The sequence below is a fragment of the Lepisosteus platostomus genome, chromosome 16 (genome assembly GCF_059453375.1).
Source record: "Lepisosteus platostomus isolate fLepPlt1 chromosome 16, fLepPlt1.hap1, whole genome shotgun sequence".
In the NCBI taxonomy this organism is placed as follows: domain Eukaryota; kingdom Metazoa; phylum Chordata; class Actinopteri; order Semionotiformes; family Lepisosteidae; genus Lepisosteus; species Lepisosteus platostomus.
Window position 1 is genome coordinate 1,736,607 of NC_142626.1, and position 17,674 is coordinate 1,754,280.

At 55.2% G+C, this 17,674-nt stretch overlaps 1 protein-coding gene across 2 annotated transcripts in view; it reads right to left on the minus strand.

Annotated features, from left to right (window-relative positions):
• Positions 1–17,674, minus strand: part of LOC148646652 (sodium/calcium exchanger 1-like) — a 45,451-nt gene that overhangs the window by 23,215 nt on the left and 4,562 nt on the right. For both annotated transcript variants that reach the window (XM_088609048.1, XM_088609047.1), the window contains one exon: positions 9,350–11,229. In XM_088609048.1, the coding sequence (XP_088465174.1) occupies positions 9,350–11,184 (1,835 nt within the window). In that variant the 5' untranslated portion in view covers positions 11,185–11,229. The remainder of the gene's footprint in view (positions 1–9,349; positions 11,230–17,674) is intronic.

A 17,674-nucleotide genomic window follows, 5' to 3' on the forward strand; every position in this document is an offset into this window, starting at 1 on the left:
AGAGAGTCAGATCTAAAGGGTCCACATCAAGGTTTAGACCTGCGGCAATAACAATAATTATGATAACGATCACTAGCTAATTACCACAGGCAACCAGCTCATGAAGAAACACAAGCATCTGCACAGCACATGATCCAGAGGAAATCTCTTACCTCTTGACGGAGGGGAGGGGGAGTGGGGGTGAATGATTTCGTTAAACAGGGCAATGCAAACTTATTAAAGTCTCATTAGAGGCAATGCCTGCATTAACACAAACGCTCTGACACCAGCCTGGACCAGAGCAAAGGTCCTTGAGGTCAGGGTAAGAGAGAGGTCAAAAGGTCACACAGGCATCGCGTTTAAAAAGAAAGCAGACAGATCTATGCCGTTTCATTTTTATACTGCTTAACACTGATCTCACTGGGCTCTACTGCGCTGGACTGTGCTTTTACCCTGATCTTACTGCACTGGACTGTGCTTTTACCCTCATCTCACTGGGCTTTACTGCGCTGGACTGTGCTTTTACCCTGATCTCACTGGGCTTTACTGCGCTGGACTGTGCTTTTACCCTGATCTTGCTGGGCTTTACTGTGCTGTACTGTGCTTTTACCCTGATCTCGCTGGGCTTTACTGCACTGGACTGTCCTTTTACCCTGATCTCTCTGGGCTTTACTGCGCTGGACTGTGCTTTTACCCTGATCTCACTGGGCTTTACTGCACTGGACTGTGCTTTTACCCTGATCTCACTGGGCTTTACTGCACTGTACTGTGCTTTCACCCTGATCTCACTGGGCTTTACTGCACTGGACTGTGCTTTTACCCTGATCTCACTGGGCTCTACTGCGCTGTACTGTGCTTTTACCCTGATCTCACTGGGCTTCACTGCACTGTACTGTGCTTTTACCTGCATAAATCAACCGGATCACCAAACCAAATCAAAGATATATAGATATTTTTCAGTTACAAACACATTTTGCCTTTAGATCACCTAATACTCCAACCACAGCACAGCTCAAACCAACAACAGACCGACCTGCTCCTTGAAGAAACAGACGGACGGGTTTATCAGATCAGTCAGATTCTCAGCCACCAAACGGAGAGAAGCTCTTTTGCTCATTACCTTCCGTTTTTTCTTTTTACACTTGTTCAAACGCTTTGCCGTCTTTGTTTGGCAATTAGCACTCTAGTTAAAGGAAAGTGCAGCAGAGAGTGTGTCACAGCGCCGTGTATATATATATAATTAGAAGTTAACACACGCCTGTGATTCGCTGTTGCCCTGCAGGAAACTGGTAGGTTCGGTGGTTGCTTAATTGTGTGTGTGCGCGCAAGGGCTTGGTGCTTGGTATCTTCCGTGTGTCTCTCTGTGATCCTGGAGACACGCGGACCCGTTTACACCTCGGAGAAACGACTTGCGTCGCCCAAGCCGAGCTCCCAGACATCTGCCCTGATCAGCATGCCCTGGGAGAGACAGATATACGTACACACGAAGGGACAGAGGGACTGCACTCCTCTCACTGACCTGCCAGGTCAGCTCGTTAAAAGCCGTTACAGCTTGGGACGCCACTCTGGAGGCGCCCAGTGCAGGTGGTGTTGTGTGTTCGATTGTGGCACTGCACCTTTTCTGTTGATTGGTGCAGTCAGCAGCAGCTGGTATCAGCAGGTAACCTGGTATCAGGATGTCACAGTGCACTGGTCTGAGACTGTGTGAGACAGACTGCTGTACACTGCTCTATCACTGAGACTGTGTGAGAGTGTGAGACAGACTGCTGTACACTGCTCTAGCACTGAGACTGTGTGAGAGTGTGAGACAGACTGCTGTACACTGCTCTAGCACTGAGACTGTGTGAGAGTGTGAGACAGACTGCTGTACACTGCTCTAGCACTGAGACTGTGTGAGAGTGTGAGACAGACTGCTGTACACTGCTCTAGCACTGAGACTGTGTGAGAGAGGGAGAGAGAGGGGGGGTAGCGTAGCGAGAGACGCAGTGAGTCAAGGCCAGGCAGTACTAATTGGGCCTTAGTAGCACTAAAGTGCCAGGAGAGTAATTCAATCAGCACTGTTAACACAGCTCTGTGCTGGAGCTAATGAGCCAGGCACCCTGACAAAAAAAGCAATCTGTTAGACACCCTGTACACACGCACGCACACACACACACACACACACACACACACCATGTCTCTCTCCTTCACACACACTGCCTACACACCACTGGGGCGCCTGGGAGAAGCAGCCGGTGCACTGGTCCCAGCTTGGGCTGGGACAGAGAGATCCCAAATGCTGAAACGCCTCTAGGGCTGAACGCGGATCCCCACGCCGTGAACGGTCTGGGCGCGCGTCTGAGCGCCCAGCGACTCTGCACGGGACCCGGAAACCCTGCAGAAACTCTCGGATTTGGATGGGTCAATCTTGAGCACATAGGAAACAGGATGTTTTGTGGTCAGGGGGCCACAAACCGCAGCATGATGTCCACTCCTGCACTGCTGACCAGCGGAAAGACGTCAGACATGCACACACAGGGACACAAGCACACACACAGAGAAACACATGCAAATACATACAGTACAAGCACACACACACAGACAATACACACAGCTAGAGACTAGCTTGCCTTGTGAGGGCGATCTGAGTCCCCTGGGCTTCTTGGGAAGAGTAGGGAGAGGGAGGTGTGTGTGGGGTCTGTTTGTAATGATTGAAAGCTCTGAGGGGGGAGAGGAGGGCAGGCCTGCCTCCCCAGCGATAATGACCCAGGCACACCGCTGGCAGCAGCTGTATCACAGCATGTTAAGGGTGTAATTAAAAACTTCAATCAAAGCCACAAGGAATTTTCCTGTACAACTCAATGTGTTCTTGTGCGTGTGTGCGGGAGATCCTCGTTGCTTAGCCTGTATTATTATTCACTTGTCTAGTGAGATCAGGGTAAAAGAGTACAGTCCAGTGCAGTAAAGCCCAGTGAGATTACGGTAAGAGTACAGTACAGCGCAGTAAAGCCCAGTGGAAAGAGGGTAAAAGAACAGTCCAGTGCAGTAAAGCCCAGTGAGATCGGGTTAAAAGCACAGTACAGCGCAGTAAAGCCCAGTGAGATCAGGGCAAAAGCACAGTACAGCGCAGTAAAGCCCAGTGGGAAGAGGGTAAAAGAACAGTCCAGTGCAGTAAAGCTCAGAGGATCAGGGTAAAAGCACAGTACAGTGCAGTAAAGCCCAGTGGGAAGAGGGTAAAAGCACAGTACAGTGCAGTAAAGCCCAGTGAGATCAGGGTAAAAGTACAGTCCAGTGCAGTAAAGCCCAGTGAGATCAGGGTAAAAGCACAGAGATCATTGTAAAAGTCCAGTGCAGTAAAGCCCAGTGAGATCAGTGTTGAGCAATGCTAAACCATGACGTGGATGTGTGGGATTCTATCACCAAGCATCTTCAATATGGGATAAATAAGCATAGGAGAATATGTGATCTGGTTGCCTTTTGGGGTACTTCAAGAACTGAACCAGAAATTGGGGGTGGTAGTCAGACTCCCAATCAACATTCACCTGATCCACTCCACATTTAACAGGGCCCTTGTCTACCATGTGAGCCAGCACCACGTACCGCATGCTTCAGATCTGTGACTTTATTCTGAGTCAACCTGCATGGAGAGGTGGGGAGTTCATACTCAAAGGTGCCAAGTACCTTAATCATCAGCACAATCTGCAGAAGAGCCCGGCAGCTGATTCAACTTGAAAAGGATCTAAATGCAGTCAGAGTGCGACTGGCTCTATAAAGACTGGAGTGGATCAGAGAGTTGTGCAATGGGAGTCCGATAACCCGTGTGAAAACTGTTTTTAGCTAGAATTTCGCTATCGGATATAATCTTTATTGACTGGTATGTACAATCTAAGCTCCTCACAGATGGAGACCAGACAGGCACTTCTTGACAATCTGTAGGAAGGAAATCTCTGAAAGATGGCTCTTGTGTAGATGATGAAGGCTGGCCTTATACCGCTCGAGTTCCCCTGCATGCTGTGTGCGAGAGAGAGAGAGGATGCTGTTCAATCCCAGGCTTTATAGAAAGCAGTAAATTAGAAAGCGCTCGGTCTTGGCTCTCGGCTCCAGCTGTCTGCTCACCCAGCCCTGTGGTTGCGGCACGAGCCAGCTCAGCTTTCCTAGCACAGCTGTCAGGGAAGTGTGTCCGAGCTCAACGGCCCTGCAGCTGGAGAGCCAGGAGGGGGAGGGCTTGGGAACGGAGCCTCTACGCGGGACAGGGGGAAGACAGCGGGCCGAGGAAGGAGAGGGCAGGGCAGGCGAAGTGGTACACTGAACTGCAGGCCTTTCCGAACAGGACAGAGGCAGACGGAGCCTCAGCCTCTGTAAAGCCCAGTGAGATCAGGGTAATAGCACAGTCCAGCGCAGTAAAGCCCAGTGAGATCAGGGTAAAAGCACAGTCCAGTGCAGTAAAGCTCAGTGAGATCAGGGTAAAAGCACAGTCCAGTGCAGTAAAGCCCAGTGAGATCAGGGTAAAAGCACAGTACAGCGCAGTAAAGCTCAGTGAGATCAGGGTAAAAGCACAGTACAGGGCAGTAAAGCAGTACGAGTCAGGTGGAGTTCTGTTTTCTGGGTGCCCTGGCATCGTTCATGTTTCAGGGTGATCTGCCCTGTTTGCTGCAGCCGAACAGGGCTGTCAGGTCAGTGTCTGGGAGGGGGCAGTGTGAGTAATGGAAGACGTATTATGGTTAAATATTTCATTTCTCTCCTCCACCTTCTCCCGGATTCTGCAACGAAAAGCCACGGTACCTGCACACGGGCCTGGCCGGCGGGTCTGTGACTCAGCTGGTGGGTCCAGGGGGTTGCGGTGTGCAGATATTACTCCTCAGCTGTTTTTATTCACTGCTCCAGTTGCTCAGGCAAGTGTGAAATTAGAAATCCTGCCACCCCGACGTTCTAACATAGGGAGACCTGCTGTCTGTTCTGACTCCACAACACTCACACGCATGTACGAGCACACACACACAAGCACGCATGCGCATACACACACTCATAGACACAAGCATGAACACACACACTCACACACACATGCAGAGACACACAAACACCACACACAGACGCATGACCACTCATAAATACACACATATGAGCACACACACACACTCATACACAGATGCATCATGAGCACTCACACGCACACGCATGCATGAACACACGCACTCACACAGACGCGCGAGCTCTCACACAATCGCACGTACGAGCACGCACATACAATCACAAGCACTGACACACACATGCCACCCACTCACACACAGTTACAAGAGCACATGTGCTCAAGCACTAACTCACACACACACACGCACAAGAACTCCCACGCACGCGCGCGCGCACACACACACACCAGCTCACAGGACTGGAAGCCTGAAAATCACACCACACTGGAAACCAGCGAGCGCGGGAAAGACAGAAATGACTTGTCACAGATGTCCAAACGTCAGATGAAGATAAACGCTCCTAGATATGGAGGAATCAGAGCTCCCCACTGTAAATCATTTTTTTCTGGTGCAACGTGTGTGTCTTTTCCCCCTGATCCAGATAAAATTCCCCCGACCACAGCAGCGGCTGGAGCATCCGCCTCCTCCACCCTCAGCGAGGTATTCGCTCAGACAACCTTCACCAATCTCAGAGGCAAACGCTCCCACTGGCTTCCACTGCGGCCCAGCGCGGCACAGGGGGACTCCCCGCCTTGTGAGCGCCCCCTCTTGCAAAAACGACTCAGCAGTGCCACACAGGCGGAAGTTCACGGGGAGCACCTTGGGGACTGAAGGCCGGGGGGAGGGGCAGAAAGAAAAGAAAAAAACCCTGCTCTTTACACAAAGAGTGGCGGGTGCCTCCAACGCGATGCCCCAGTGTGGCTGAGGCTGTCAAGCGCAGTCAGGCCGTGCCGAGTTTAACGTGTCCGCGGGGCGGGAACGCTCCCACCAGCGAGGGGCTTGCTCAGGAGGAAGAAGCTGCGCTGTTCCGCAGCGGAGACGCAGTCAGGGATTAGGGATTACAGCCTGCGTGGGTTTCCGATTTGACAGCGCGGGCAAGGAGATTATTCAGCGTGCCCGCATGCCAGCTCAGCGCACAGCAGGATCGGAGACAGCCGGCACCACGGCGCTGTCGGGCACGCCTCCCACTGTGAGCCCAGAGCTCTCCCTGCCAGGGACAGGTGTGTGGAGGGGGTATATCTCCCCATCTTTATCCGTACAGTCCACACATGTGTGCTGTGCACTGGGAGTCTGACTATCAGCACTGTCACACCTGGAGCGGGTCAGACTGCTGCGCACTGGGAGTCTGACTGACAGCACTGTCACACCTGGAGCGGATCAGACTGCTGCGCACTGGGAGTCTGACTGACAGCACTGTCACACCTGGAGTGGATCAGACTGCTGCGCACTGGGAGTCTGACTGACAGCACTGTCACACCTGGAGTGGATCAGACTGCTGCGCACTGGGAGTCTGACTGACAGCACTGTCACACCTGGAGCGGATCAGACTGCTGCACACTGGGAGTCTGACTGACAGCACTGTCACACCTGGAGCGGATCAGACTGCTGTGCACTGGGAGTCTGACTGACAGCACTGTCACACCTGGAGCGGATCAGACTGCTGCGCACTGGGAGTCTGACTGACAGCACTGTCACACCTGGAGCGGATCAGACTGCTGCGCACTGGGAGTCTGACTGACAGCACTGTCACACCTGGAGTGGATCAGACTGCTGCGCACTGGGAGCCGGAGTGATAACACTGTTAAACAGGGGGTTGGCGAGGGTGTTGACCTTGGTGTTGACCATCGCCCTTACCAGTCAGTGAAAAACCTCCTGCAGCGGCTTTTGCACTTTGAAGTGCCGGACATGTGCAGCAGGGAGGAGGGCCAGACACCCTCTCCAAGGGTCCTGCCTCTCACCCACGGCCCGCAGCCACAATACCGGCCCGGCCGCCTGCCGCCGCCTCCTCCTGCGCGGCTCCGGTCACAAGACCGGACCGCCGACAGGCTGAAACCGTTCACCTGTCCACGGCGCAGGTGCAGCACGGGCAGCGGGGAATCCGTCTGTCCGTCGCGGGGAAGAATACTAATTAGCCTGAGCCATCTGAGGAAACATCCAATTCGGCTCTTTTTTCGCATACAGGGCCAAAGCCAGCAGCCATGAACAGCTGTTTTGCCTTTATTAGCACGATGTTTTTCAGCGCTGTGCAATGACCAGAGCTAATTAATATTCATTCCCACAACCCCTAGCAACCGGAGGCTCTTAACTTAGACACTCTACCCAGAGAAGCGCTCCTGGCAGGACAACTGCCTGTCTGTCCGTATGTAGGCATTAATGTAGAAGGTATAGTGTAATGTACCTATACCTTCAGAATACGAGACTCATTTTAACATGAAAAATGTGCAAAATATGTACTTTTCTGCCTCTTTATCAGCACAACATGTCCAGTGGCCCCGCGGGTCGTAGAATCTGGAAAGGCCCAGGCCGTCGTGTAACAGGAGCCTGCTGGGCACCCCATAAAACCCGGAGTGGATCAGACTGCTATGCTCCGGGATCGTGGTGCACTCCCCCACAGCCACTGGCTCGTGCGGCCCGGGGCTCCAGACTCCGCGCGGGGGACGGGGGGTTCCAAGGCCTGCGAGAAGGCAGAAGGCCGTTCGGGCTGGTGCCGGCGCACGGATCCGGGTTCCCAGATCACGAGCACGCGAGGAACCAACGCGTCTTTGCTGTTTCCATACAGTAAGAGCTGGGGATGACTGAGAGCTGGCCGCGAGGCCGGGCAGGGAACCTGGGTGACGCTAGGGGCTTCGGAGGCCAGCGCTGTGACTGCTGCAGTCTTATCTCCAGCTCTGAGATGGCACGGGAGATTAGCTTGGTAAGAGACTTCTAAAAATAGACAAAGCGATCCTGAGCCCTTTGGAAGGGGGGGCAGGGCGGCGTTAAAGAGCGGCGATCATTCTGCTCAGTAGGGTGTAAGAGACGTGTTCAGTGTGTCAATGGCAGCAACGCACGTCGAATGTAGAGGCAGGAACAGGAGCGAGACAGGCAGTGGAAGAGAGAAGGAAGAGGATGAAATTGTGCAGTAGGACTGTCAGCACTGTAACACCTGGACAACAACAATCTAGGTTTCCATCCATCCATCAGCTTTCTAACCCACTTCATCCCGTGCAGGGTCACCGGGGAGATGGAGCCTATCCTGGCAAGGAACGGGCACAAGGCAGGACACACACAAACGCACACGCTCACACCAGGGCCGGTTTTCCCAGAAGCCCATTAACCCACCAGCGTGTCTCTGGACTGCGGGAGGAGACCCACTCAAACACGGGGCGAACGTACAGACTCCACACGGACAGCACCCCAGGTGATGAAGCTCAGGGCCCCAGCGCTGCAAGGCAGCAACGCCGACCGGTCTCTCTAAATCACGAGCAGGGCCGAGGTCGCAATGAAAGGAGGGCATTTAGGAACGAAACTGGGCGTCTTTACACCCAGAGCTGTGGGAGCGTGGAACTGGCTGCCTAGCCCTACTGCTGAGACTCTTCCAAAAAGCCTCTCTCCCGTTAGTAATCTTTCTGGTCAAAGCGGGGCCAGTTAAAATCTTTCCCTAAGGGCATTGCTTTCTCATGGAACTACAAATACCAGCAAGCAATATTCTCTACCTCCCCCCCACCCCCCAGAATGCTCCACTGCCTGGTCTCTCTCCCCCTGCCCATGACTGAGCCGGCCAGCAGCAGGCAGACACAGCCACTGCTTTCTCACATCTTCCAGAAGAAATGAAATGCAATCAGGATTTGCTCAGGCGTTCACACAGTGCCCCCCTCACGGCCGAGACAGGCAAGGCTAATCGCTCCCCCCGCCTGCCGATGGGATATCGACCGCAAGGACACAGCCTGCTTAAGAATTCCAGCACAGCCATCTCCACTCCTGCGGGGGAATATCGACCGAACCTGCGGAGCAGTTTCTGGAATCTCCTCCTTCCTCCTTTCTCCCTCCTGACGAACCCCCTGACCCCCGTGTTCACGAGCGACCGCCTGCAAGCCCTTTCTCTCTCTCTGCCCCGGCCGCGCCCCCCCGCACCCCTCCCAGCAGTGTGCAGCTTTCACAGGCCCCCAAAACCCTGGGGCACTGCAGCCCATCCTTCAGGCTCCCCTTCCGTAGCAACCCAAGCCGCTTCAGGCTTTAAAGATGCTGCACAGACGACACTGTGAAACCAGGAGCAGACCGTGCTGCGATGCAATGGGATTCCGATTGGACCCCCCCCACCTTAAATCAGTCAAAGGCTATCCCTCCCCGCCCCTGTTCTTCTGAGCTGCTCCAGCCTCTGTCAACCCCCCAGAAAAAGCACCCCGATAACGGGCGCGGCGTCCTCCCAGGACGGGCGTACTCACATGGTCTCGTCGTTGAGGAACTCCAGCTTGCCGGCGGCCTCCTCGTAGTCCTCCCCGCCCTTGGCCGTGCCCTCGACGGTGCGGTACGGCACCACCACGGTGCCGCGGGCGCCCGAGGTGCGCTGGACCTTCACCTGCATGGTGCCCACGCTCTCGCTCACCCGCGTGCCCTCGCTCTCGAAGGTGAAGATGCCGGCGTGGTCGTCGTCGAAGATGGTGACGGTGGCGCTGTGGGCGGCGCCCAGGGCGGCCTTGGGCGGCGGCGGCGGGGCGCCGGGCTCCGGGCCGCCGTCCGGCCACACCACCCGCACGTTGCTGAGGTGGACGTGGAAGTACTCGTCCTCCTCGAAGATGTCGTCGTCGATGATGCCCACCGTCAGCTCCTTGAGCGTCTCGCCGGGCTTGAAGACCAGGGTGCCCTCGGCGAACTCGTAGTCCGAGCCGGCGTTGGCGGTGCCGTCCTCCGTGCGGTAGTCCACCTTCACCGTGCAGCCGTCGTCGCCGCCGCGCCGCGCCACGGCCAGCGTGAGCGAGCCGCAGTTCTCGAAGCACTGGTAGTGCGAGGGCTCGAACTGCACGCGGATGGTCTGCAGGTCGTCCTCGTCGGCGCGCGCCTCGTGGCAGCTCACCACCTTCCGCGCCTGGTCGGCCGCGTGCTTCTTCAGGATGTTGCCGGCGCCGATCATCATCCTGGTGGCCTGGATGCGGTAGAAGGCCCGGCTCTTCTGCTGCTGGACCAGCACCTGGTAGTTGGCCATCTCGATCAGCTGCTCCATGTCCTTCTCCGGGTGCTTCTGCTTCAGCTCCTTCAGGGTGCGCGCCATGTCCCGCCGCGCCTCGTCCTCCTGGTCCCGGCCCCCGCCGCCCTCCTCCGCCGGGCCCAGCATGCCGTCCAGCGCCTCCTTGTGGTGCGAGTTGACCGCCCGCCCGTCCATCTCCAGGTCCATCTTGGTGAAGGGGCCCCCGCCGCCGCCGCCGCCGCCGTCCCCCTCCGTCTCGATGATGATGCCGCGGTGCTTGTCGGCGCGGTAGCGCTTCTGCACGTACTTGTAGAAGAGCAGGCGGCGGTCGGCGATCCAGGCCTGCACCACGCAGAGCGGGAAGAACAGGAAGGTCAGCACGGCCTCCCAGACCTCCACCACGCCCGGCGAGACGACGGCCAGGATGAGGTAGAGCCAGATGTAGGCGAAGATGCTCCAGGCGGCCGTCACGAAGAAGACGCGCAGGTGCTTGATCTTGCGGGTCTCGCCCTCGGGCACCACGTAGACGCAGATGGCGATGATCACGAACATGTTGAAGGCGGCGCTGCCCACGATGGTGCTGGGGCCCAGGTCGCCGGCGTGGAACTTGTGCCCGCACACCTCGATGACGGAGAGCAGGATCTCGGGGGCGGAGGAGCCCAGCGCCATGAGGGTCAGGTTGGAGACGGTCTCGTTCCAGATGCGCACGGTGGTGGTGGTGGTCTCCCCGTTGGGCTTCTTGATGGTGATCTCCTTCTCCTGCGAGGTGATGACCTCGATGGAGGACATGAAGCGGTCGGCGATGATGGACATGCCCAGGAACATGTAGATGAGCGCCACGAAGTACACGATGGCCCGCGCCACCTTGTCGCCCACCGAGGGGTTCTGGGGGTTCCAGATGGGCAGCACCACGCCCTCAGAGCAGACGGAGCTGCCCGAGCAGTTGGCCGTGCCGCTGGCCCCGGCGCTCGGGGGCTCGCTGGCACCACTGAGCTGGGTGAGGGCGAGGAGGAGGAGGGGAAGGAGTGTGGCTGGGGGCAGCACCAGGCGGGGATGGGGGCGGGGACGTGGGGGGGAAGGGCAGGGGCCCGGCATGCTGGCGGAAGAACAGCGCTGGGCGGCCTCTCTCGCTCTCCGGCCCTGCCAGGGAGAGACGCAAGACTCTGGTTAGTGTCTGCCGCGATCCAGCGAATTCACAACACGCCTAACTTGAAATCTGGAAATCCCACAAGGCACACACACACACAGGGAGTCACTGACACACTCTCGCACTGACACACTCGCACACATCACTCGCTCACACACTGACACACAAGCACACAGATGCACGCCAGTCCCTGACCCGCACAGCTCTTCACAGGCCTGCGTTGGGATGACCCCCTTCTGTGTCTGTGCCTCCTCCGTTTTGTGCAACACACGCACAAAAAAAAACATTTCTGGGTGAGAGCTGCTGGCCTCTTCACCTCTGTGCGTGTGGAACCAGAAGCGAGACAAGAGCTGCTCGCCAGCTCTCTGGATGGGGTACGTACAGTTCGAGGGGTGAAGGCGTTCGGCATGAACCGCTGATCCAGCAGGGAGGGGAGACCCGCAGGCAGAAGAGGCATCACTGACAATCAGTGCAAGCTAAGCAACAATATTCATTCTACTTGATAAGCCGGAGAGCTGCTTTCTTGTTTCTGATCCCGGGAGCAGATAGGAACGCGGCAGAAGCACCAAGCAGACAGATCACAGGGAGCCACAGAGATCGGGGCGAAATCGAGCTCCCAGCCCCTCGCCCTCCTCCGCCAGTGCGGGACGGAGCTGCGATGAGACCGGACAGGGAGATTTTAGGTTCAGCCGTCGTGAGGCGGTTTTGGAATGAAGGGCTTCTCGAGTGCGGGCGCCCCGAGGGAGAACGAGAGCAAGGGAGCGATCGGCGAGTGTCTTCAGTAATGGCTCCTGCTCCTGCGCCTGCTCGGTCTGGCAATGCACTGCTGCGTGTCTGTCAGTGTGTGTGCGTGCGTCCATCGGTGTGTACGTGTGTCTGTGTGCGTACAGCATGTTTCTCTGCGTGTGTGTGCGCGCGCACACATGACTGTGTGTCTGTCCGTGTGCATTTCGCCATCAGCGTGTGTGAACCTACAGTACCTGCGTGTCCGTGTATCTGTCAGCGCGTGGGCATCTCTCCATCAGTGTGTGTATCCGTGTGAGGCTGTCTCACAGTGTGCGTGAGCGTGTGCGCTTGTCGGTGTGCACGGCCCGAATGTTCTGGTCCAGAACGCAGTCGGCACATCTCAGGCAACGCCTGCTCAGAGCCGACACCTGGACAGTTGCTGGTATGGCCGGGTTCGGAAGGCAACCTGCCTTGATTAAATTGATTTTCTGTCTTAATTGCAGGAGTGCACACTCCCGATTCCATCTACACAGCAGTTCAATCCCTCCCAAGGTCTCTTGAATAAATTGCACCGATGAAGCAGAAAAGCAAGCTGACAGGGTGCACCCCATATATCTCGTTTATTCAAACTCCACAGGCCTGTCTGTGCACATTTACTCCAAGTGAGTTAACGGCAGTGATGCATCCAGAACCTGGAGTCAGCTTCTATTACACACAGCAGACTCTTGCAGTGGCTAAGACCTAGAATATATCAGATTGCTTTGCAGTGGGAGTCTGACTGCTTCTTCTGCACCCTTTCTCCCAGGAGCAAACTCTGACAATCAGGGGCAGCTACCAGGCTGTGCGAATTTCACTGAGTGTCAGGAACAATGGCGCGGGTCCCTTTGCTTAACCCCACCAATCTGAAAAGATTCACCTGCACTGTTTTGCTCGAAACACTGAGTTGACTCTACTCAAAAACTCTTCAGTCTATGGGTCCTGCCCTATTAATCTAACCTTGCCCAATTAAAAAATGGCACTGCCCTTTTTTGCTAAACTCTTCCTCTTTAATCCCCCAATCTTTTGGCCTCATCCCTGGCCATGCTGAATCGGTAAAACAGGTAAATTACAAGAGGCATTTCACTTACGATATATTTCACTAATAAGTTCACTGAAAGCTGGCCTTTCTGTCAACAGACTGTGGCTTAATCCAATCTCAGAACTCTCAACTCCCACAGAACCAAACTTAATCAGTCCCACCTGCAGCAGGGCTAATCACAAGATCCAATAATTTATTTAACTGGTCTCACGCAGAGGTATAATTAAGAACAATAACACCAACCGAGGATTAAAAATTAACATAAAATATTAAAAAAGTGTTTTGGTAACTAGACTGGCATGCCGAAGAAACGTCTTGGGAAAGGAAGTCTGATTTTAAAGTTTTCTGCTCTAGATCACATTTCATCTCTATTCTCTCACAGCACGCGGATAAGTTTCAAATCTAGCCAAAATAAGTTCTAAGGGAAATAAGGAATTAAATGAAGAGCAGATATTAAAATGTATTCTGACTGTATGGTTCATTCAGAACATTTTTTATTGTAGCTACTGTGCTTATTATCAGTTTTGTTTTCTAATATGATGAAAGGGGACTGCTGGTCATCCTGTATTCGGAACGGCCTCCCCAGCCAATCGGTAATATTGATCAGCTGTTCACCGGGTCTGATTGATGGCAGGATCGGCAGGGTGCGTTGGCAGTGACTGGTCATGAAGTGGCGATATGCATTTCTGTGATGCTGAATTCATGCAAGTATTTCCTGCAGTTTGAGGGCAGGTTTAAACTGCCTGGTGCCACATATGCATGGAATCATGGGGTCACCAGTGAAGGCAATGTGGGACTCCCCTCCGCCACCAGCAGTGGATGATGCGCCAGTGTCGTTAGGGGGCGCCGGGCTCCGGGGGGTTTCACCGTGACGCCAGACGGCGCGAGGCAGGGGCAGAGGACGGAGGCCGCCCCCTCCAGGAGGGCCGGCAGGGATCAGAATTGTCTCCTCCGGGAGACATCAGCTTCACAGGCTCTCGGCGCTGAGCAACGCAGTGGCAGCCCGTGACACAGAGCCCATCTACATGGCTAGGGAAAGAGACTCACGCTGCCGGTGAGGAGGGCGGGTCGGCAGGGAACCAACGGCCCCCTCCGATCGCACCACTCCGAATTTTTTAGCGTGGCCCGAGGTCGTTTTTCTTCTCCGGGATCTTGTTCACAGAGGCGTGACCAGATTCCCGGCTGACTGACTACCTTCAGGGCCCACAAAGAGAAGCCAAGACCTCCGAAAACCCGAAAGGCCCCGTCTCGGGCGTGATGTTGAAGCTGACAGGAGATCTTCAGATCCCTGAGCTGCTGGTTGAGACCAGAGGCCAAGAGGGTTTTTTTGGGGGGGGACTTTCTGTCTGCTTCTGCGTGTCTGCGTGTCGGCTGGAAGATGTCCCACACCATGGCCGACAGCGTTTCCCGACAGGAGCTGAGCTCATCCATACGAAGAGAATTAAAGACTACGGAATGGGACAGGAGTAAACAACACTGTCCCTTCACTTGTGATAAACCGAGAGATAAACAGACTGGCATGGACAGACAAATATTTAGACAGGGAGATTGTATCAGTGTCCAATATCTGTCTAACTGTATCTGCGTACTGACCGACCCCTGTGTTAGAGATAAAGGGGGAGGGTGTAGCCCCCTCCGCTGGCAGTGTCAGTGCACAGCGATCAATGGGCTCTGCTTTGTGCTGACCGGGCATATTGAGAGGCTCTAGTCATGTGTGAAAAAGCTCACAGCAGGAACTACTCCCCCAGGCAGATCTCAACTCTGCAAGAGGAGAGGGACAGGAGGAGAGATGGAGAGGGGAGAGACAGCAGGAGAGATGGAGAGGGGAGAGACAGCAAGAGCGACAGGGCCAGGAGAGGGACAGCAGAAGAGATTGAGAGAGGAGAGACAGCAAGAGCGACAGGGACAAGAGAGGGACAGCAGAAGAGAGGGAGAGGGGAGAGACAGCAGGAGCGACAGGGACAAGAGAGGGACAGCAGGAGAGATGGAGAGGGGAGAGACAGCAGGAGCAACAGGGACAGGAGAGGGATAGCAGGAGAGAGGGAGAGGGGAGAGACAGCAGGAGCGACAGGGACAGGAGAGGGATAGCAGGAGAGACAAGGACAAGAGAGGGACAGCAGGAGAGACAAGGACAAGAGAGGGACAGCAGGAGAGACAAGGACAAGAGAGGGACAGCAGGAGAGATGGAGAGGGGAGAGACAGCAAGAGCGACAGGGACAGGAGAGGGACAGCAGAAGAGATGGAGAGAGGAGAGACAGCAAGAGCGACAGGGACAAGAGAGGGACAGCAGAAGAGAGGGAGAGGGGAGAGACAGCAGGAGCGACAGGGACAGGAGAGGGATAGCAGGAGAGACAAGGACAAGAGAGGGACAGCAGGAGAGATGGAGAGGGGAGAGACAGCAGGAGCGACAGGGACAAGAGAGGGACAGAAGGGGAGACAGGGACAGGAGAGGGACAGCAGGAGAGACAGAGGAAGGACAGGGACAGGAGAGGAAACAAGAGGGAGCAGAGAGAGCGAGAGAGGGATGGAGAGGAATGGAAGAGAAGAGACACAATAGTTCCAGCAAGGTGGAGCAGAAGAGGGCCGTGGACAGGAGAGATATCTAAGGCCCTGGGCCCCGGAGTGTAACACGCACAGCTTTCCCACTGCCCCCCGGAGAACCGCACCCCTGGCAAAACCAGCACACCGCCTCCGAAACCGCTTATCGCAGAGGAGCACGCTGGCCCCAAGGCTCCAGCTAGCATCCCGATCTGACTTGCTCTAAAGCCTCCGACAACAGGACAGGCAGAAACAGCTCCAGACGGACGAGTGCAAACCATTCAAGGGGTCGTCCCTGCTCTTCCAGCGTTCAAGAAACCCTACTGTCACGCCACCTTCGGAGATCTCACAGCCAGAAGCAATATTCTCCACCCCCAGTTTCCCGAAATTCGCTGTCAGGGGTCCCAGTTTCCTAAATGCCAACATGTTGTGCACAATTACTGTAACTCTGTGCCCACAACAGCTGTGGGGCACTGAGGCCAAATACTCCACAGCAGGGCAGCAGCAGAGACTACAATAGAGGGGTACAGTACAGTACAGAGAGTCTCAGAGGGCTACAGTACAGTACAGAGAGCCGTAGAGGGCTACAGTACAGTACAGAGAGCCTCAGAGGGCTACAGTACAGTACAGAGCCGTAGAGGGCTACAGTACAGTACAGAGAGCCTCAGAGGGCTACAGTACAGTACAGAGCCGTAGAGGGCTACAGTACAGTACAGAGAGCCTCAGAGGGCTACAGTACAGTACAGAGCCGTAGAGGGCTACAGTACAGTACAGAGAGCCTCAGAGGGCTACAGTACAGTACAGAGCCGTAGAGGGCTACAGTACAGTACAGAGCCGTAGAGGGCTACAGTACAGTACAGAGAGCTGTGGAGGGCTACAGTACAGTACAGAGCCGTAGAGGGCTACAGTACAGTACAGAGCCGTAGAGGGCTACAGTACAGTACAGAGAGCTGTGGAGGGCTACAGTACAGTACAGAGCCGTAGAGGGCTACAGTACAGTACAGAGAGCCTCAGAGGGCTACAGTACAGTACAGAGAGCCGTAGAGGGCTACAGTACAGTACAGAGAGCTGTGGAGGGCTACAGTACAGTACAGAGCCGTAGAGGGCTACAGTACAGTACAGAGAGCCTCAGAGGGCTACAGTACAGTACAGAGAGCCGTAGAGGGCTACAGTACAGAGCCGTAGAGGGCTACAGTACAGTACAGAGAGCCGTAGAGGGCTACAGTACAGTACAGAGAGCCTCAGAGGGCTACAGTACAGTACAGAGAGCTGTAGAGGGCTACAGTACAGTACAGAGAGCCGTAGAGGGCTACAGTACAGTACAGAGAGCCTCAGAGGGCCCAGCGAGACTTGAATGGACGTGAGTTCTTGCTATAGAGGGCAGGGGGTTGACGAAACAGAGAGACAAGCTGTTAACTCACGAGCAGTGTCCGCGGATCGCTTCCTTCGGCACGCGGAGGGTCTCCTGGCTCACGCGCGAAAACACCCAGCGCTGGGTACAGGGGCAGCAGGCAGAGCTTCTGCAATGCTCAAGAGCCACCCTGTAGGGGGCAATAGAGTCCGTCACGTGGTAAGTCTCACCCGACCCAGCAAAGCTGGTACCCAGTGCTCCAGCTGAGCCGGACATCGTCTGGAAGCAACCTTAATCAAGCAGGCAACCGAGTCAGCAAATGAAACCCCAGATCCTTGCCTCGAAACTTCAGGAACCTCCAGCTGATTAGAACCTGTTAATTGATTTCAGACAGGTACTAGGAGTAGATTTAACCCTGTGGGTCTGTCCAATGTACTCCACGTGTCAATAGCTCTGAGTGGCTATGTGCATCACAGGGAATTGTGACTTAAAACCGAGGTCCTGACTCTCCGTGGTCATTCAAAATCCCAGGGCGTCTCATGAGAAGAGTAGGGGTGTTATCCCGGTATCCTGGCCCAATTTTCCTTGGCCTTTACCCATCACCCCCCTCTCTGAACTGGCTCCATCACTCTGCTCTCCTCCCACTGAGAGCTGGTGTGTGGGGAGCGGACTGGCGCACTCTGGCTGTGCACTGGTGGTGGTGGAGGGGAACTCCCATTACCCACTTCAAAACAGCTTTGAGTGG